This window comes from Triturus cristatus, chromosome 4_1 (assembly GCF_964204655.1).
Source record: "Triturus cristatus chromosome 4_1, aTriCri1.1, whole genome shotgun sequence".
Classification (NCBI taxonomy): domain Eukaryota; kingdom Metazoa; phylum Chordata; class Amphibia; order Caudata; family Salamandridae; genus Triturus; species Triturus cristatus.
The window spans coordinates 248,418,512-248,440,905 of NC_140585.1; the positions used below are offsets into that span (position 1 = coordinate 248,418,512).

Here is a 22,394-nt window from a genome sequence, read left to right on the forward strand (position 1 = left end):
GGCTCCTGGGCAGATGTCATCCCACTCTTCAGTCCTATTCTCTTGTCCTTTGCTCCTATTAATCAGGAGCGAGAGTTATTTAAGTGTCTCAATGCCCCATACAAGACTAAAGTTATCACAAACATTCTCTATTATAAAGGCTGAGACAAAGCTATGCTTTTTCAGTTTGAAAATTAATTCATCCTCCTAGCTACCCACCCCTGGCTCTTGGATGAATATCCTCACACTCTTTAGTTCCATTCTCTAGCCCTTTGCTCCTACTCAACAGGAATGAGAGTCATTCAAGTGCCAAGACTAAAGCTTTGGCCCAAAGTAAAACCTTGCCTGCCTTAGTAATGGAAAAAGCAATGACTTTCACAGTGTTCTCTGCAGTCACAGCGACAAATGAACGGAATGGTCCCTGGCATCTTGGAGAAATGTATGACACTTTTTGTTTGTTTAACAATTATATTAAGGGTTTCAAATTAATTAACAGCATGAAAGAGGTAATGCAATTTTAACACAATAGTGATAATATGAAAAACAACTTGGCAGTTTTGGTATTCTGAAAATTAAACATCTGTATAAAAAAGATTTGTGAAGTGTCTATGACCAAAATAATTCAAATATGCAATTTGAAATGTTTACCATTAATAGAAATGACTGTGGAAGAAAGAAAACAAGAACAGATAGAGGAAAAGAGAGAAAGGTAGGAAAAAAGAAAGAAGGAAAAGTAGCAGCAAATATACAGAGCTTAAACATAAAATTATATATGTAGCTGAGGAAGAATGAAAAAAGTATAAAATAAATACATCAGATGTTATTAGAAAAACGACAGTATCAATGGAGTATTTCATGGAGGTTTGAAAACTACTTCTGGAAAACAAGAAGGTTGGGTACAGATAGGTTTTCTTGATAAAAATCTAGTTAATGGTAACCAAAAGATATCTCCTTTGGTGATGTTTTGAGTGGAAGACGCATGTGCATATTTTATAGTTGTCAGTACTTTTAGTCTTGTCCAAAAGTGAAAGAGACCCAAAGACCACATTTTCTAAAAGTAAGAGAAACATTCAATTTAAGAATGCAGTTTACCTGATACCATATTAGGTTCTAGATATCAAACACTTTACCACAAGAAAGCAACACATAACATAAGACCTGTTTATTTTCATGACATAGCAAATACCAAAGGAAATGATGGACGGAGTGTTGAACATTGCAAGCACTCACCCCCAGTCAACTGATCTGGGTTTAATCCACCACCGTTCTTTAGCCTACTCTGCCACCCCAGTTCAGACATGGCCATATGCAAATCAGTCTGACCCTGTGCCTCATGGGAACAGTCCAGCCCGAACTGCCAAGCCATGTCTTCCCTGGACCGGAAACAAGCTTCCTAGGACCGGTTTCTGGCATTTCAGCCATCTTCAGCCAGGCTTGCTTGAATCCAGTGGCAAAGTGAGCAAGGGACTCACGTCTGAGCATACCCTGCCAACTAATGGCGAACAAAGCAAATACCAAAGGAAATGATGGGCGGAATGTTGAACATTGCAGGCACTCACCCCCAGTCAACTGATCTTGACTGGGGGTGATTGCTTGCAATGTTCAACACTCCGAAGCTTGTTTCCGGTCCAGGGAAGACATGGCTTGGCAGTTCGGGCTGGACTGTTCCCATGAGGCACAGGGTCAGACTGATTTGCATATGGCTATGTCTGAACTGGGGTGACAGAGTGGGCTAAAGAACGATGATGGATTAAACCCAGATCAGTTGACTGGGGGTGAGTGATTGCAATGTTCAACACTCCGTCCATCATTTCCTTTGGTTTTTGCTATTTTCATGACATAACCAGAATAAATTGTCGGCAATATTATAAATCGTATATGACTTCAGTATTTTACACAGCAAATAAAAAAGTTACACCCTACTATAAATAAAAAAACAATTGAGTGATTGTGGTAGCTTTGACAATCGTAAACATTTTGGCAAACATTTTATCCCACCAATCACTGGACCAACATACAGAAAAATCACTCTCTCGTGTTTCAATCAGAGATGTAGAGTGAAATTCTTTATAAATAAATGAAGTTTTCGGTATAGTACAATCCCTAAAAAAAGGAAAGCAATTATGTCGGAAAGCAGAGTATTTAGATATTGATGGGATATGAGCAGTAAATAGATTTTATATAATAATTTTTCATTTAAAATATTGTGGGTAGATTACAAATCTTTTGTAAGTCCCCTGAAGGACTAAATTAGCTATTTTTAAATAGTTAAAACATCTGAGAAAGATGTATAAATCTTTCCAAAGAAATCCAAGAAAGGCTTTTCTTGTATACATTTTTCAAACAAATGTATTGGTTACTTAATTTTTATAGGCTCCTAACACCAAATGATAAAGAGGGTAATGTTGTCAAAATGAGACACTTTAGAAAATATAAAGGCTTGCAGTAAATCCCAAGTGTGTTTGATAGGAGTTTCTTTAATTTGGGCCATTTATTCATTGGAGTGTAATAATTAATTCAAAGAAAAACGAATTAACATCACATTTTCCAAATAACCAATCTGGGAGTTTTCTTGTCAATATAATTAACACACCATTTGTCTAATAGGAGAAGCATGCTGATGAAGTCTAAAATTGGGAAATCTGACACAATCTTCTGCTTTGAATCTTGCCAATTTACTCAACACAATTCTAGGAGTTGCTTGTTCCATAAAAATATTGGGAACATTGAATCTATCCTTTTAAAGTCATGAACTGTGATTCTGAAAGATGACATTGATAATAAATATAAGGTAATAGGGACTGGCATCATTTTAACTGAATCAAACCTTCCCTACCATGACGAAAGTAAAGGAGACCACTTATTAATCAGTGAAGTGACTTTTTCTTTGATGGATGCAAGATTAATTTTAATAATAGTGGTTGCTACATTAGGTTTTTAGGGCTTCAATAGACGTTGGTGTTAAATATAAAATCTAAATACAGACTATTATGGGGGTAAGACTTCTATTTTTATCAGAGTCCAGTTTATAGTCAGAAACTGAGTCATAAAAGGTAATGTCCAATAGAAGAGATTGTAAGGAAGCTTCTTGACCTGATATGCATTGTAAAATATCAGCAGCATTGGCTGAACGTTTAATATTTTCGTCATAGAAAATGACCCCTTTAATTTGAGAATTATTTCTAATAAATTTCATAGAAAGGTTCAATATAACACAGAAAATATTGGGAAAGTGTGCAAGCTTGCCTGGATCCATGAAGTGTTAAAATATGAAGTGTTAAATAATGAATATGGAAAGATTAGTGTTTTAAATGAAAAGGGACAATTCTATTAAATGACTTTCTGGCATAAAGCGATATAGCAACTGAGGGTTGTTATAAAGAGGATGCTTTCAAAATAATATTTGAATCAGCTCCAACACTATCCGAAGACATGCGTCCTTTAATAAATCTGGATTGATTAGGATTAATAAAAAAGTGAATAGAAGACTGTAGTCTGGTAGCTAATATTTTAGCGTGAATCTTTCAGTCACTCTCAACAACATTGGTGTAAACGTCTTACAATATTGATAATCATTATCATGTAAAGTTAAAAGGTTCAAGCAAATTAAGAGCTAATACAACAGAAAATTAGGAGGTGAGATCTACTGAAAGTCCATTAGAACCAGGAGCTCTAGATTTCTTGAGGAAGGATATGATATTTTTTACTTCCTGTACAGTAATGTTAATTTAATTACAGAATCCAAGGATTATGTAATTAATATGCTGCTTGAATGTGAATTTACCTTGAAAAAAACAAAGACAAGAAGCCTTTGGAAAAACTGGAACAGTTGGTTTAAACAAACACTTCGGCCGGGAGCTCAGTTACAGAGTTAGGGTCTAAGGACTGTCTCAAAGTACAATCAATTTGAGGGCCATTATATACATTTCTTGGAGCATCATAAAACAGTTCATCAATGCTTTGTAGGAAGAAGAATGTGGGTCTACTCATGGAATCATAAATTATCCCACCTGAAAACAAATGCAGGTGGGTCACAGCATTGCGTGGACACAATGAGGGTCAGTGGGCATCGTGTCCAAATGTCCGGCTTGGGGAGCGTGCGATCACAGCATGTGCTGTGTGTACTGTTTCGTGATTGACTGAGTGTTCCTAACTTCATGTGGCATTTAACTTTATGGTGTTTTGGGAACGCTAGTCCCTCCGGCCATGTGTGCTTTATTTCGACCATTGTGGTGTTGCTGCCTGATTAATCTGGGTTTATCCTCTTAGTGCGTTTGTTCTGCTGGTTACATGCCACCCCACCTGTGATCTGTCAAGCAGTTGCCTCAGGCCTAGGTTGCAGGGACTCTGGGTTGATGGAGAGGTCATAACGGGTGATTTTGACAACTGTGATTTGATTTTGGTTACATGCACACATGTATCATTTTGTACATGAACTTTTTCAATATTACCAATTAAATTAACATTTGTTTGTTTAGGAATATTTGAGAAGTAATTTTCAAGTACAAATTGGGAAGCATGAGTATTTTCCATAACAAGAGTTTTATAATATTGCGCAAATGCTTTTCTTGATGCCCAAAAATATTTAGGATCAACCAAAAGAATATTACTGGTGCTTAATGTAGCAATCAAGTTTAGTCAAACTTTGTAGCGACTAGATAAGACATCATCTGAGAAGATATAAAATATAAATAATTTCAAGATTTTATTTGAATGCCAATTATTAGATAATTATGTATTTTTGGGTTTATTACTATGAACAGAAATCATAAGTAAGCATTCAGAGTTGTAAAATAAACCAGCAGATAAAGGGGAATTATTAAAGCATCAATCCCCCATTTGATTTCCATACCCAATTATGATCAATAGATGGTATCACAGGAGCATGGTTGACAATAGATATAGATCCTATTTCCGATTTATTAAGGTTTGCAGTAATAGATTTCAAAGGAAAGATTAATCAATTTTTGATAAAGAACCATGTGGGGATGAGAAAAAAATATATTTTTTGGAACTAGGATTGTGATTTGTTCATGAATCAAAAAGCGCTTTAGAGTTGAATACACTTGTGAATGCTTTGTGTGATCTGGGCCAAATTTATACTATTTCTTGTCAAGTAACAGATGAAAACTACTGATTACAATCACCAGCGATACTAAAATGTTCATTCTCAACCAAGCCCACTTTTAATTCAGTATTATTCAGAAAGTTTGATCATTGCGTACAGGTCCATATCGATTTAAGATGGTTCAATACTTTTTTTTAATAAAGGTGTCTTAGAGGAACCATCTACCATCATCGGCATGCTCCTGTGATATTACGTCAGCATTTATGGATTTGTAAAATAAATTTACATACCACTATTGTGAATAATAGCTGGTGAGCAAAAATATTACACACTCATTGCTCCTTTAGTTTAAGAGTTATTGTCATTACAATGAGACTCTTGCAGTAGCTTTATTGGTGCATTTAGTTTGGGTAAATGTGTTAAAACCTTTTGTCTTTTTATGTGGTTATCAAGACCATTTACATTACAAGACACTACATTAAACATAATCGCAATGGAGGAATGCATATATATTCATTTAGACATCACCAAGCAATGTATATGGGAGACCATAAAGTCTTAGATTGTTGCATCAATTTTTATCTCGGGTTCAGCCTGATTCTTCAATGTAGTAAATTCATATTCTAGATTAGCGACTCTACTGGATCCATCGTGCACATCACAAAATTCTTTGTTCATCATTTTCAACCGGTTTCTCCATAGCCACCCACCTATTTTCGATCTGTTGCGGCTTTTAATTGTTAATACCCCTTAAAGATTGATGGTCCATGATGTTGTCTAGAATTTTATCCAGGACATGGTTGGAAGGTGATTCAGTAAGCAGCAGAGAATGTTATGGACTCTTTTTGACTTTGTGCCCGAGAATCAGGAACACAGCCAGCATTTTAACATCACATGTGGACTAGTTTTACATAGAGTTGTGCTAGCATAAAAGAAGACATGTTTTAAGATATAATATTATACATAAAATATAAATGATAAAAATATATAAAAAGAAGCAATCCCTAAAAACAGAAGAAATATTAGTATGGATATATCAAACGCTGACCCAATGTAAGTGTATTACGATATAGAGGTTGAGATACGAGTGAGCATTGTATTTATACTTTGAACTTGCTTCCATTAGATTCAAGGGAGGCAGTGATGACTATGTAGCATATATGAGTAAGCATTGTGTTCATATGGATGACTGTACGGCGTGTGGAGATTTACTAAGTACACAAAGACACAATAAAGCAGACCTATAGTGGCAAAACGTTTAGGGAAATTTCAGTGAGAGAGGATGCCTGGCTTCCAAAAAGATAGAGAAGCCCATTTGCTTCACAAATGGCAGGCACATTAATGATCAGAATGAGCTACTAGCTAAAAACAGTTCAAAGCAAAAATCAGAGGACATCAGCAGGTCTGGATAAGCATTTCAATTAGGATGGCTTCTTTCTGTGTGGCAACCCAGGCATATTCACATACACATGTAGATTATGCTGCACTGAGTCTGGTGCAGTAAAACTAATTGACCACATCTCAGAAAAGAAACATCAAGGGTTTCCAAACACTCCTTTAATTAACTATAGCATGAACCCATCACAAATCACAGTGCATTCCATCGTGTCAAGGCTCATAAAAATATTTATGTAGTGTGGGATTGATCTGGTAAAAAGTAAGAAAAGTCCAGATTTAACATTGGAATCCAAGAAAGGGTGGTCACTACATTCAGTGGCGTACATTATTAAAAATAATCAAAGCACAACATTTCATTTAATGTGAATTGATTTGGCATGCTGAGAAAATATATTTTCCCATGCTTTTCTGAAAACAACTGTGAGATGCAACCAGACATCCATGTTAAAAATCATGAAAAGCATGTAAAGCTTTAGCGAGGCGTGGAGTCATGTGCACAGCAGAATTCCTCTAGGTTACTTTCAGATGCAATGCTTGGTTCTGCAATGGACTTTTTTCCTCGATGACCCTGAAAGCACTTATGTGAACAGCCTTCTCCTAGGGCACCAGACCTGGTCCCTAACCACCACTTTTGCCAATATATTTCTGTGTTATATCGACTAAACAAGTGGATCATTTTTCTCTACCATTGACCAACCATCAGCAGCCACTAATTCATAATTACAGTAGTGCCATTGAAACCCCTTACATACTTTCCCGCAAACCCATATTTAGAGAAACCTAAACCATGTTGAATAATTTATTTAATTCAGTTTCAAAAGTTACGATGGGGTTTGACCCAAAAAGCTGCTCCTCTCACCAAAATACAGACATCAAAAAAACAATTCTGATCTGGCTTGACAGTGCAACTATCGCCAGACCTTGTGGGATCATCAGAAAAAGAGGCAACAGAAGCGCTACTTTTTTTTTTTTTTTGGCAATGATTATTTATTGGTATATCAACGTCAATTGAGTGTCATCGGAAGCATTACTAACAGAAGGGGGTTGACTCTGCTTAGATGTACATTTCCTTGAGTGCAGCATTTGATTGTGGAAAGGTTGGGTGCAATCACTGAAAAGGAGTACTTGTGTTGCAGACTTTCCTTTGTGACGAAGCTTATACTCAGTACAGAAGGACTGAGTTGGTAATGGCACCAATTCAATGATCAAGGATAAAGGCCTGATCTATTTCTTATTCAAAGTTACTACAAATGTAGCAAGCCTCGCATATGTATTTTGAAAGGCATAGGTATATATCCAGTATAGATTTAAAAGTGGATTATTATCACACAGAGTTAAAGCACGTAGAGATGTATTTTACATCGAATCCCAAAGATTATCACAGTACGCGAATGTTTTGGCGCTGCTCACCTCCTGTGACAAACTCTCAGTGAAGAAGATTTGCACTGTGATAATCCTTGCTAGCCCTTCTTAGAAGGTGTATTTTTCTCTCTACTTTCATTTTTTTATGTGTAGTCTTATGACTGTATGCCTGGACTATGTGGACTCGAGTTGGTTATGTTAACAAGCCAATGATGAATACAGTAGGCCTCATTGGTTCAAGTTATGGTGAATGCTGATGTGTTGATAGTATCTTTAAGGATGCATCGTTATTCCACTGTGTTAAAGGCTGTAAACAGGTATTATGTTACTTGCAATCTCATAAATTAGTGTAGTAGGCAAGGGTTTTGTTGTTGGCAACTCCCACTGATATTCATACATTTTCATAATCCTTGGTAGCTTCTTAGAAGAGCTTTATTTTGTTTTGCCAGATTTGATTTTGTTTATATTTTTGATTTTATGGATCTGTGCCTGATGGTTGCCAGGTTCTCAACACCATAGGCCTGAAGAGTTTATGTAATATGCTGAAGGCTAAAGGCTTGATTGCTTCACCGCGAGCAGCTTTGTCAGAAGCCACAGGTCGGATCTATTTATTGTGAAAAGGTTAGGACATAGGCAGTAGGTCTGACCTATTCAATGTGAAAAACGTACCTCAACAATATACACTGCTTTGTTGTTTGACCATTAATGCCTTGAACCTAGGCTGACTACTGTCTTTTGAAACGTTTTGCCATATATCAATAGTATTACTCCCTCATGGTTTATTGGTTACTGACTTTCATTTTATTCAGATTTATTCTCTTCCCTCTATTAAGGATACTGTTCTTGAACACAATACCGAAGTGTAATGTATCCTAGAGTCTCTGATTCTTTATAGTTTGATTTCTATGATTCAGGACTTGCATAATGTTTGTTTAGGTGTGATACTTCATTCTACAATACTTCAGTTGTTCATCTTTGAATATCACAAAACAATGAATGGAGAATGCAAAAAAAAACGTATCTATATTTTTAAGCAATACTCGTTTAAGGGTTGATTGTTGTTTCACTGTGTTGACGGCTGTAAACAGATATTTGGCTGCATGGAGTCTAACTGATTGCCAATCTAGGGAATGGTCACCCCCTCTGACTAATCCCTGGGGTTGAAGATTTGCATTTTGTCCGTGTTGGGCCGATTTGAGAGGGGCTGCATATTGTTTTGCCAACTGTAATATTTATGTAATATGTCTGTATGCTCGATAGTTGCCAGTTTATGCAAAATACCATAGGCCGGAGTAGTTTATGGTGATAAGTCAAAGATAAAGGCTAAGGGCTTGATTGGTTCATTTGGGAAACGCTCTGTCAGATGCCACGAGTCTGAACTGTTTATTATGAAAAGTTATGACAAGGGCAAAAGGACTGACTTATTTATTGGGAAAACATTTGTGGAAGCCAATCGGGCCGTAGAGTGCGTGGACAAGTATTGCACTCTGCTAAAGACCTCTGATGGGTATTTTGTGAAAAAGTCAACAGATCATCCTACTAGGCAAGGATACTGGTGCTGGCAACTCCCTTTGCCAAACCCTGGGAGTTGAAGATTTGCACTGTTAGAATCCATGTTAGGGCCCAATACGAGGCCTGATTGTTGCCCTGTAAAAGCTTGTACTAATACAGCTGGGTTGTGTTGGTCATGGTGACAAACTAGTTATGGAAGCTTGAGGCCTGAGTTTGCTCACTGGGTAAAGTTATGTTAGATGCCACTGGTCTGATTTGTTTATTATGTAAAGTTATGACAAAGGAAGCAGGCCTGGCATATTTATTGTGAAAGGTATTTGTTAAATATAAGATGTCTGACACTGATATTTGTTATTACACTCTGTTAATTGCTACAGGCAGACATTTGGTAACTTGGAATCTAAGATGACCATGCTTCCCAAAGGTGCTGCTGTTGTCAACCCCACTGACAAACCCTGGAAATAGACACTTTTCACTGTACATAATCTTTATTGACCCCTCTTGGAAAGTACATACTTTTTGTCCACTGCGGTTTTCTATATTTTCAATTTTATGACTGTATGTCTGACACTTGCCTTGTGGGAAAGCTTCTGCACAATTTAGTGGACCTGAGCTGCTTATGTGATAAGGCAATGATAAAGGCTAATACTAGAGTTGGTACACTAGGTAGTGGTATGTATGATGCCATGGGTTGGATCTGTTTATTATGAAAAGTTATGACAAAGCCAGTAGTACTGACTTGTTTTGAAAAATATCTGCTAAAGCCAATTTGCCCTTAAACGAGGATTAGTATTGCACTGTATTACAGACCGAGGTATTTTGTAAAATGGAAGCTCACTGATCACCCTTCTAAGAAAGGATCCTAGTGTTGGTTATCCCCTTTGCCAAACCTTGGGGTAGAAGAAGAACACTGTTGGTGGGCATGTTAGGCTCTGTTGAGGCCTGAAGGCTGCCTAGTAGAAAAGTCTATTCTTAGTAAAAGGCCATAGCTGGACAATGCTCTGGCCTCCCACTTGCTGCTCAGTTCATCTGCAGTGCATGGCTACCCACACGGCCTCTGCTTCTTGCAATGGCATTGTTAATAGTATACCACTTTTTCTCGTTCTAAGATGGCCATTACGTTGGAAATAAATGTGATGGCCATGTTGGATCTTTAAAACAAAGGTGCACAATCACTGCATGGTTTTACTTTTTGTTGTTAACAACATACCGTTTAGATGACAGCATGTTTTCTTTTTTCTGCTTTCATTCTTCTAATTTATCTTGCATATGATTGTTGAGCTTTTTTATGACTTTTACTGTGGATGGGTAAGTGAGTGAATGCGAGAATGAATCAATGGATATATGAATGAGTGCGAGGATGAGTGTCAGACTGCATTAATGAAGTACTGAGTGCCTAAACTTACTAGCGACTGTAGAGGTAGTCATAAGTCAGAAACGGACAATATTTGTTTGAAATATGTCTCTGTGGACAACAATTATGCTTTCACAAATGTGTATTGAGATCTCCGGGAAGTCCCCGTCCCCAGTGTGTGGGATTGACAATGCCTGCAAAGAAAAATCACAGCCGCAAAAACGTACTGCATCAGAAGCTTGATTTTGCCCCTTTGCTGATCAATCTTCATATTATGCGACATTCATGCTCTTGCTATTGGTAGTCAGCTGCCTAATAAAAATACTTTCTTTTATTCTGTTTCTAGGCCAGTGGGGGGTACCCACCATCAGCCTTGCTGGTGTGTTTGGCATTTTGGCAGGAGTGATTTCATCCATGGTGGAATCTGTGGGGGATTATCATGCCTGTGCCAGGCTGTCTGGGGCTCCGCCCCCTCCGAGGCATGCAATTAACCGAGGAATTGGTATAGAAGGTATTGGGTGCCTTCTAGCTGGAGCCTGGGGCACTGGTAATGGGACTACCTCTTACAGCGAGAATGTTGGTGCTCTTGGGATCACCAAGGTAAGAGAAGCATTTTTTTTATAGTATCCAAGTAAGCATGTAAAGTAAACTGAGTGCAGAGTTGAATAAATCATATAATCTTGCAATTTATAAGGTAAGCAGAACAGTCAGTGTTTATATTTCTTTAATACTACAGTTGGAAGAAATGTAACTTCAGCAACACAGACATGTTGAAATCCCTGGTGCAATTCAATCCCTCAAACTACAAGAGAGCCACTTCTCTTCACTCTTCTTATCTCTTCACTGTGAAACAAGGGACCGCCATCTCTAAAATAGATTATCGAGTGAAGCTTTGGAATTCTCCTGCTGGGGTCTTTGCGGATTCTCATGCACCTTGGCTGTGTTATGCCTATGCAGGGGCACAACTGGGATTGTTGGAGCAAATATCTGCCTGTTGGGTTCTCCTTGAGGGTCCAGCAGTGGATTGTGCAGTGGACCTGGAGGCTTTCTGGCACCGCCACCTCAAGTTCCTCGTATCCTAAATTTGTTAAAGTGCAACGAGAAGAAGCTTCGAGCGGGAGAGAGACTTTGTGTTAGACTTGGCTTTCTTGTGGTTTTCATCAGAAGTGCCTGCTATTTAGTGTTTTAAATGTTAGTATATGTGTTAAAAGTATATATTATTTTCGTAATGTATGTTTGAATTTTTTAAAAGTAACAAATTTTATGTTAAATTATTTTTGCGTATTTTAGTAGTGTTTTAAATGTTAGTATATGTGTTAAAAGTATATATTATTTTTGTAATGTATGTTTGAATTTTTTTAAAGTAACGAATTTTATGTTAAATTATTTTTGCGTATTTTAGTTCTGTAGAGGGTTGTGGGTTTATACGGGAAATAGGGTGGGAAGTAATTACATTATAATATATTAATTAAGAATTTTTTGAATTCATTAATTATATGTTAATTAATTGTTGCATCATTTTATTCCGTAGCGGGTTGTGGGTTCTGCAAGACACCGCCATCCATATTATGATGTAGGCGGAAAATTACCTTTCAATGGCGGCGATGCCGCCATGGAAAGGCATTCGGTTCTTGCTGTTGGGGGCCCATTGCGGGCCTCCTGGGTGTTGGGGGAGTGGCGGCTGCACATGGGGGGTACCTATGGTACCCCTCTTCTTTGGAATGCACTACGTGGCAGGCACCACATGGTGCCTGCCATGTTGTGCATTGCAATGCTGTGCACAGTCCTTTCACATTGCGAGCGGGTCGGCAGCCAGCAGATCCACCCACAATGTAAAAGGCCCAGAATGCGCCCACCAGTGTGGCGGGTGCATCCTAATTTAAATGGCGGGACCGCTGCAGCATCGGCGGTCGGTCCCGTGCTCCGTTACGGTGCCGCCCGCCATCGTAACGATGCCCTTTATTTGTATTAAAAGTTTTAATATTTTTTATATATTATTTATTTAAAGTTATTTTATATTGTTAATTGTGTGAATTAATTTATATTTGATGGCTATTAGTTAATTAATTAATTGATAATAAATTATGTTAATTGATTAATATTTTACAATATTGGTGGTGACATGTATAGGGGATTATGGTGGGATGTAATTTTTTTTTTAAATGAATTATTTGTTAATTAATGTTAATTATATTGCAGGAGTGGAATATTAAATTAATCCAACATTTTCCCTACTGTTGCACTCTCTGGAGTGGGAATAGTAATTTTTACACACCCGCTATGCAACACTTTCCCTACTGTTACACTTGTTGGAGTGGGAATAGTAATTTTATCCCCTAAGCTATGCAACCTTTTCCCTACTGTTATAATTAATGTAGTGTGAAATATCATTAAAAAAAAAAATAATAATAATAATTTAATTTATTATATATCAAATTAATTTTTATATTTATATTACAGGTTTATTTAGATATATATTGTATTCTAATTTTAATTATGTTTTTAACATTTCATAATTTAATTTAATAAGTATTTATTAATATTATGAAGTAAATATATAAAAAATATGCATGTTTAATATTGTTTACATTACATGTATTATTTATTAATTTTAACATTTTTAAAATAATTCTTACTATGTTTTATGTAATTATATTTATAATTCAATTAATTTTATATTATTTTCAAGACATTAAAAAAATCGATATTTTATACAACTATATTTTAACAACGATATTTTGGTATCGATATTTTGGTACTTACCTTTATGGAGCTAGGAAGTCGATATTTTGTCCATCGATATTTTGGACACGATATTGTGGTACCTCGATATTTTGACTGACAATATGTCAGTGATCTGTCACAGATGGACTCTGGCTTTGGCACTTCAGTTTTAACCACTGAAGTATCAGGACAGACTGTCCTTCGGTTCCGCCTCGTCACAGAGTGGGGTGGTGTCAGCACTCTCAGTGACCCCATCTCACTCTGTGCCAAGTAATGGTGGGTGTCAGTGTGCACGCTTGTGAATGGATGGGTGTGAGTGTGCATGTACATGGGTGAGTCTGAATATGTGTGTCACCCAGTACAGCAGTGCATAGCACTACATGACAAAATAGAACACAACCTCACATAGCAAAGCACACACAAGACAATATAGTAAAGTGTGACCTAGCAAAAAGATCCCAAGACTTAAACGTAAACATCCCAATATCACACAACATACCAGAGTATAACAAAACGTAACACAACACATCATACCGGACTATAACAAAACGTAACACAACACACCATAGCATTGCATGACAAGATCTCACACAATAAAAAACGTTGCATACAATAGCATGCCACAACATAACACAACATGCAATAGCATGCCACAGCATATCACAACACAAACCACACCCTAGCATTGCACAACATGAAAGTTTGATACACACTTTAACATAGCATAGCATATTAAAACATGACACAACATCACAGATCATACTATAACAAAGCATAACTATGAATCTCCCAACACACAAATAGTACAATATGACACAACATGTCATAACACAGCACCATGTTACATAAAAAAGACCACAACATAACACTGCCTACCACAATAAGACACAGCACACCCTTACATAATACAGCATAGCACGGTATGACACAACATTCTACAACACACCATAAAATAACAATCAGTTTTGAAGGGGGTTGGGGTTTGTAGTTCGCAGGACTGACTGTGTTGATTTGAGGTGTTATGAGACTGTTTATTGTTGGTGCAGAATTATTTGAGTGACATGTAGGGAGAGTTGCTCTCATTCCGAGGTGAGTGCTCCACCACAGGTAAGGTCAAGGGCGGTGTGCGCTACCTCTTCAGGTGAGCTGCCAAGCTTACAGTAACCTTCCAGGTGATAATCTACGTGACCTAACAGGTCCTCTTAAGAGAGTCTTCTCTGGTAAAGTGAAAACTGGATCAGCCATTAATGACGTGGTTGAAAACGGGCTTGATTTTAAGGCTTAGCAATACCAAGCAAGAACATAGAAGGTGGAGTCAGCAGGTCATGAGTAGTCGGGATGAGTCAGGATGAAGCTGGATACAGATTTGAATGGAACGACTGGGTTGCCCTTGCCATTTTTCACATTATTGTTTCACTCTGCATTTGTATGGCCCAGTATGGCCAATGTGGGAACCTCATATGATATGGTATTACATGTCACCTAGGAGCAGGGGGAGCTCCATCAAGAGGAAACATACCAGTGAGAATGGTTAATGCAAGACTTTGAGCCTGATTTAGATATTGGCGGACGGGTTACTCCGTCACACAGTGACAGATATCTCGTCCACCGAAATATAAATAACATAACAACAACATAGCACGTGTATTTGTAAAGCGCACGTTCACCACTACGGGTATCTTGGCGCTGAATAACAGATGTTTATTGTTACCCAACTCAATGGTACTCATTTTATCGACCTCAGATGGATGAAAGGCTGAGTGGACCCGCCGGGATTTGAACCTGTGACCATGAGGTCGAACACAGGCCCCTGCAGCAGACGCATTAGTCCACTGAGCCACCAGACCCGGCAGTCCATTAGGATATAATGGGGATTGTATTTCGGCGGACGGGATATCCGTCACCTTTATGTCAGAGTAACCCGGCCGGCAAGATCTAAATCAGGCCCTAAATTGTAAGTGTTCATGCACCGTGGGAGAGTGTATGATGACTTCAGTTTAATTCAGAACTTTGTTCGGCAGCATTGTCGCGGCCATAAAGGTTATTCATGAACAGAAAATTATAAGAACATTTTACATCATAACAATTTAAATTAAGATTTGACCAATACATAAAATGCCTCAGCTAGAACGATAAAATATCTCACACAGTACCAAATTGCAACAGCATATCTCATCGGTGCATCAAAGTTCACGCCCTCGCGGCATCCTTTAAAAATGCACCCACATTAAAAGACACTTCATCATTATGTAAAAGTAATAAGAATCTAAGAGCGGGTCTGCATTATTTTTTTTAAATAGGGGTTAAATACAACCTTGAATATTGTGAATAAAATTTGCAGAAGAAGATAAAATAAAGCATAGTCTGTTTATAAACTTCGTCACGCAGGCCAGATATGGAATCGAGATGCTGTGTATGGCCCAGGGGAAAGTATAAAAGGTACTTAACAGTGTCTGATCTAAAACTAAATAAAAGTGAACGTTACCAGCTGCTGTGAGCAGTCCATAAATAATGTGTGACGTTATCAGTGTCGTATAAGTCCAAATATCACAAAACACAGGTCAACGGATCCTGGAAAAAAGATTCCATTCTTTTACGACTCTAAACTCTCTTAACATAACCAATCCAGGGGATTTGCAAACCTTTATCCAGGAAGAGGCAGTTCAGTATTATGCCCCTTCATAAGGCAGACTCAGGGGTTTTTCATATTGATAACCAGAGCAGAGCCAGCCGACATGGATCAAGTCTGTCAGATATCGGAGCTCCAGTTCTTTATGATTGATGTAATTGGCAGCAGAGATGGGAAGTGCCAGCAATCTCCTTAGAAATCTATTTTCTTCTTGCTGGATTACCTCAGAGTTGGAAATAACCCATAACTCTGAACCATACACAGCAATTGGATGGCACTAGGATATATATATTTTTAACAATATGTCTAGAAATCCACTACCCAGGGGTGGGGGAAAACAGCATAGGGACCCGTTGGCCGCAGGACATTTTGTTGTACGATGAGAGATGTTAAAAGACCATGACGCTTGGGAGGAGAAATAGATACCCAGATAAGTGAAGGTGCTTGTACTGGTGAGAGTGTTGGGGTCAATTGACAAGGTTGATAGGGGCCTGGACTTAGGGTCATTACGCCACTGGAGTCAAGCTATCCTGGCTGATGACGGCTGATAGCCAGAAACCGGTCCTAGGATGCTTGATTCCGGTCCAGGGAAGACATGGCTTGGCAGTTCGGGCTGGACTGTTCCCATGAGGCACAGGGTCAAGACTGATTTGCATATGGCCATGTCTAAACTGGGGTGGCGTAGTGGGCAAAAGAACGATGGATTTAACCCAGATCTCTTGACTGGGGGAGAATGTCTGCATTGTCAGCATTCCGTCCATCATTGGTTTGTTGTAACGCTTTTCGCCCTAAGTGGGATGGGTATTCCCAGACGTGGGACCCGTGCTCACTACGCCACTGGAGTCAAGCTATCCTGGCTGATGACGGCTGATAGCCAGAAACCGGTCCTAGGATGCTTGATTCCGGTCCAGGGAAGACATGGCTTGGCAGTTCGGGCTGGACTGTTCCCTTGAGGCACAGGGTCAAGACTGATTTGCATATGGCCATGTCTAAACTGGGGTGGCGTAGTGGGCAAAAGAACGATGGATTTAACCCAGATCTCTTGACTGGGGGAGAATGTCTGCTTTGTCAGCATTCCGTCCATCATTGGTTTGTTGTAACGCTTTTCGCCTTAAGTGGGATGGGTATTCCCAGACGTGGGACCCGTGCTCACTACGCCACTGGAGTCAAGCTATCCTGGCTGATGACGGCTGATAGCCAGAAACCGGTCCTAGGATGCTTGATTCCGGTCCAGGGAAGACATGGCTTGGCAGTTCGGGCTGGACTGTTCCCATGAGGCACAGGGTCAAGACTGATTTGCATATGGCCATGTCTAAACTGGGGTGGCGTAGTGGGCAAAAGAACGATGGATTTAACCCAGATCTCTTGACTGGGGGAGAATGTCTGCATTGTCAGCATTCCGTCCATCATTGGTTTGTTGTAACGCTTTTCGCCCTAAGTGGGATGGGTATTCCCAGACGTGGGACCCGTGCTCACTATGCCACTGGAGTCAAGCTATCCTGGCTGATGACGGCTGATAGCCAGAAACCGGTCCTAGGGTGCTTGATTCCGGTCCAGGGAAGACATGGCTTGGCAGTTCGGGCTGGACTGTTCCCATGAGGCACAGGGTCAAGACTGATTTGCATATGGCCATGTCTAAACTGGGGTGGCGTAGTGGGCAAAAGAACGATGGATTTAACCCAGATCTCTTGACTGGGGGAGAATGTCTGCATTGTCAGCATTCCGTCCATCATTGGTTTGTTGTAACGCTTTTCGCCCTAAGTGGGATGGGTATTCCCAGACGTGGGACCCGTGCTCACTACGCCACTGGAGTCAAGCTATCCTGGCTGATGACGGCTGATAGCCAGAAACCGGTCCTAGGATGCTTGATTCCGGTCCAGGGAAGACATGGCTTGGCAGTTCGGGCTGGACTGTTCCCATGAGGCACAGGGTCAAGACTGATTTGCATATGGCCATGTCTAAACTGGGGTGGCGTAGTGGGCAAAAGAACGATGGATTTAACCCAGATCTCTTGACTGGGGGAGAATGTCTGCATTGTCAGCATTCCGTCCATCATTGGTTTGTTGTAATGCAGGTCGAGGGAGACCATGAAGTTGGTAAAGGCGTATACTAGGAGGCGCAGTGCCCTAGTTGTACGTGCTATGAGCACTGCATCATCTGCGTACAAGAAGGCTGGAAGTGGGTTGCCCCTGATTACTGGGACGTCATGAGTTGCATCTAAAGGTGTTGAGATGGAGATCATCCACATACAAAATGAATAAAAGAGGGGCTAACACACCCCTGCCTGACGCCACGCTATGTGCCAGGTTAGAGAGTAACTCGGCTTGATTTGTAACAGAATAAAAAATGAGACTACTTTGTCAGTGGTGAAAAGAAGAGTGAGGGAAACATTGATTATTTGGCACCTGCATCTTCCTGAAATCTTTTCTCAGCTTAGCAAGCTATCTATTGTTTGGAATTTAATTTTAATACCATAGTTTAAACCAATACGTATTTACTAATTTTTGAATTTAGGATTGCTGGTTACCATTTTGAGTTCTGATTGTTACTGAATATTGATAAACGTCTCCTCTTGTTTTGCTGAAATCATTTCTCAATTTATTTACCCACCCCTTGAAACAGGTGGGAAGCCGGATGGTAATAATCGCTGGAGGGGTAATGATGCTTCTGATGGGCGTCTTTAGTAAGATTGGAGCGGTATTTGCCACAATTCCAACACCTGTGATCGGAGGAATGTTTCTGGTGATGTTCGGAGTCATTGCTGCTGTTGGAATTTCTAATCTGCAGGTATATCATTGGGTTTATGATTTAACAAGCAATCAGTCAATATATATAGTTTTAATGGTTTATGGAGAAGTGTGTATGGGCGTGCATGTAGTTACGTGTGCCTCTAAAAGTCACTGCTGATGGATCTTATCCATCCTGATCCTGATCTTTAGTGGAGCAGCATCTGTGCTTCAACTCCAGTTCCATCACCTTGCATCTCTCACACAACTGTCCAGATTCTCACCTGGACTTGTTGAACCCCAATTAATCATCCAGACTGCACGGTGTCTCTGGTCACTGAAGCTTGAAGAAGCGCCCTGTAGCTTAACTTTTTGTGTTGCTCCGGCAGTGCAAACCATGAAGTCATATCTATGAAGCCATGCAAAGCCACTTTACATGGCTTTGAATGGTCTCATAGATACGGAGTAAGGCAAGGCAGCGCAGATCGCTGCATTGCCTTACTCTGCGCTCTGGAGAGGCGTTCTATGGGCGTTGCAGTGGGTGTTCTCATGCAAATTGCTTCATTACCTTACTCTACACTCGGGAGTCGTTTCATGGACATTGCGGTGGGTGTTACCACACATGGATTTTGATGCTTTCCCAGATTTGCAAGACCATGTAAATCTTACGTCTCCCGAGGTGAGGCATAACAAGGAGAAAAAGTTTTCCTCTTTCAATGTGTGCTGCATCCTTTGTCTTTCTATGTGTCCTGCATCCTATGTCTGCAACAAGTTTACCAAGAGATCATCATAGACAGGCTATGGTTTTGGATTATCCACACGTTCTTTACAAGACTATGGACCTGATTATGGGTTAAGATGTTATTTATCGCTTCTGATAAATAACGGCACCACGGGGTATGTTATTTATCTGGTGCGATAAATAACACCTATTGAGCGTTTATGGGGAATAACATGCGTATCTTGGTGTTTAATGCACCAAAATCTGTGTGATACAGTAAATACCGTAAGTTTTCCCCTGTTAAAATTTGGCAGGTGTGACCTGTTGAAATTCAACAAAGGTTGAGATATTTAACACATCCGATAACTATCGGATGTGTTAAATACCTTCAAACTCGTAATTCAGAATCATCCATGAACAAGTTTAACCTGCCAAATGTAATACCTGTTAAATAATTAACACATACGATAAATATTGGATGCATTAAATACCTTCAAACTCGTAATTCAGACCCATGTGTAAGCAGAAGTTTACCCATGGGTCGGAATATTATGAGCAAGCTGTATTCAGGCCCTATGACTACAATGGAGGAATTGTGCCCTTCAATTAATTATATGTGAAGCAATCTATACATATAATGTTGTTCAGTAACCATGATGCCTGTGCTTGCTTCTGAAATCTAGTACAGCTTGAGTCCTGTACTCTGCTTGGCTGGCAACAGAGGACAAAGGGGAAAATGTCAGTAGGCTACAGGACAGGAAACTGCATTATGGGTTGGGTGGGCTGCTGGATCTACAGCCTATCCAGCTCCAAAAGCTTTCATTGTAAGGGTGTGACATACCATTTCCCTATATCCGCATACATGGCTGACTGATGCAGAGCATTAACGTTTCTGTCTCATCTGCATGTAATCCAACTGGCAGGCAATAGGGTTGAAGAGACACTTTGTTGATGTGAGATGTGACTGACCTCCCACACTGACCAAATAGAAGCATCCACAAGGAGAAACCAGTTTTTCTGCTCAAGTCAAAACAAACTTGCATTTGATAACTTGGTCAGTGCAGCAAGGGAAACCTTCAGAGCAAACAAGGCAACAACATATTTTTGCTTCCGGTTTCTTCAGGACTACTTCCAGTGAACCAAAGACACTTCAGAAGGTTGTACACAGGGATCCCCAAAATTGACAACACCTTGAAAAGATCTTCCTAGTCCCCCACCAATTATCTGGGAGCAAATGATCTCTGTTGTAGGGCCATTGAACACAAGAGACCACAGGTGATGGACTCTACAGCATGCTGCAGGTCTCTTACATGAGACTTTTCACAGTCCTGGTATAGGATCCGATCAGGCACAGATTCAGGACAGGGAACCATTCATCTCTTCTGGAATTTCCTACTCCAGACAGTAAAATGAATCTTCATATTCTCAGCAAGCAGAAGTCTTTCTCCTTCATCTTCTCTTCCTTCCTATGCACAATTCAAAGAACAGAGGGCTCTGCAAAGGATTTTCAAGGGTGACAGCTAATATGTAAATAGTAGACATATGAAATTTAGTTCTGATCCATCCCTTGTGGCACTCTCCAGCTCTTTCAGCAATGTGATGTTGACAGAAGTGTCAAACAAGTCAAAGAAGATCTCACCATTAATCTCTCTATTGTTCAGGAAACGTTTGAAACTGGGTGGGGAAGACCAACACTGACAGGCCCATCGGCCCACCTTAATTACTACTCGCTTAAGTCCACAGATGTGAATAGCTCTTAATCTGCTCTTGGCTGGCGAAAGTATATAATATGTATCCTCCATAACTTTGTAACAAATTGAAAGCTGAAATCTGTTTTCACATCTCTGACCCACAAATACCACATGAGCTATATTTGCTTATGCGAAATAAATGTGTCGCTGCACAACCACACAGTATCAGTCAATTTCCGTGGCCAAGCTGACAGTAAGTGAAAGTACACACCAGTTTAAACAGAACATCTGGTGTGGCTGTTGTAACTCTGGAAGTGATTTATGGGTGGCTTGTTATTGCTTAAAATGTGTTGTCAGTGGAATAGTCGGGGCACAGAATAGGATTCGCACCTCTTTGCTTGCCCAAGGCCGGAGCTCACTGTGGAGATGGTGCATCTACTTGTGCTGCTTAGTATGGTGGGCCACTTTAACAGATACAGAGCACATTGAGTCACAGATAGAGGTCTATCTGGAAGTATAGAAAATATTTTTCAAAGTTTTTAACATGGCTGGTTTCTACTTCTGCCTTTGCCAATGCCGGCAGATTGTAAAAGCCTCCGACATTGGCAAAGCCAGATAGTCTAAAAATCATGGCGCGAAAGATGGGCCACGGAGGAGGGCGACAAAAAAGAAAAATAAGGGGAACACAAAACGGCACACAAATGCAGCAGAACAAATTTCTGGGCATCCGCTATCTATCAACTAGGGTGTGTCAGTGTGTCAAAATATGTATTTGTGTTTTTAAGACAGTGTACAAAAAGGAAAAAATCTGTTTTTTTATCCCCAGTATGCAGATATGAATTCCTCAAGAAATATATTTATTATTGGATTTTCCATTTTTTCGGGACTTACTATTCCTAACTGGGTCAACAAGAATACAAAACTCATCCAGACCGGTGAGTACAAATATTCTTAGTGCTATTTTTTAGGAAACAAACATCTAGCCAGAAGAACAGACGAAATGGGCTTAGTATAATAGGAAGGTGCTAACATATAATAATAAAAGATAACAAACATGTTATAATTAGCCATGCTCATTTTCTGAAGCACCAACCATGCTGTTTGTAACTTTCCTATCTGTGACAGGTGGGATTTTTTAAATTAAATCTTTAAAAACAGAATTTTCATTTAATAAATTAAATATTTAATTCACAATTAAGTGAATACTTCTTTATCCTTTTATTTTGTTCT

The 22,394-nt window shown here is 39.5% G+C and overlaps 1 protein-coding gene across 1 annotated transcript in view; it reads left to right on the plus strand.

Moving 5' to 3' along the window:
* LOC146854203 (solute carrier family 23 member 1-like) overlaps positions 1 to 22,394 on the plus strand; it is a 411,177-nt gene that overhangs the window by 336,299 nt on the left and 52,484 nt on the right. Inside the window, exons 8-10 of the mRNA XM_085651985.1 lie at positions 11,020 to 11,273; positions 18,649 to 18,813; positions 21,991 to 22,099. Of these exons, the coding sequence (XP_085508111.1) occupies positions 11,020 to 11,273; positions 18,649 to 18,813; positions 21,991 to 22,099 (528 nt within the window). The remainder of the gene's footprint in view (positions 1 to 11,019; positions 11,274 to 18,648; positions 18,814 to 21,990; positions 22,100 to 22,394) is intronic.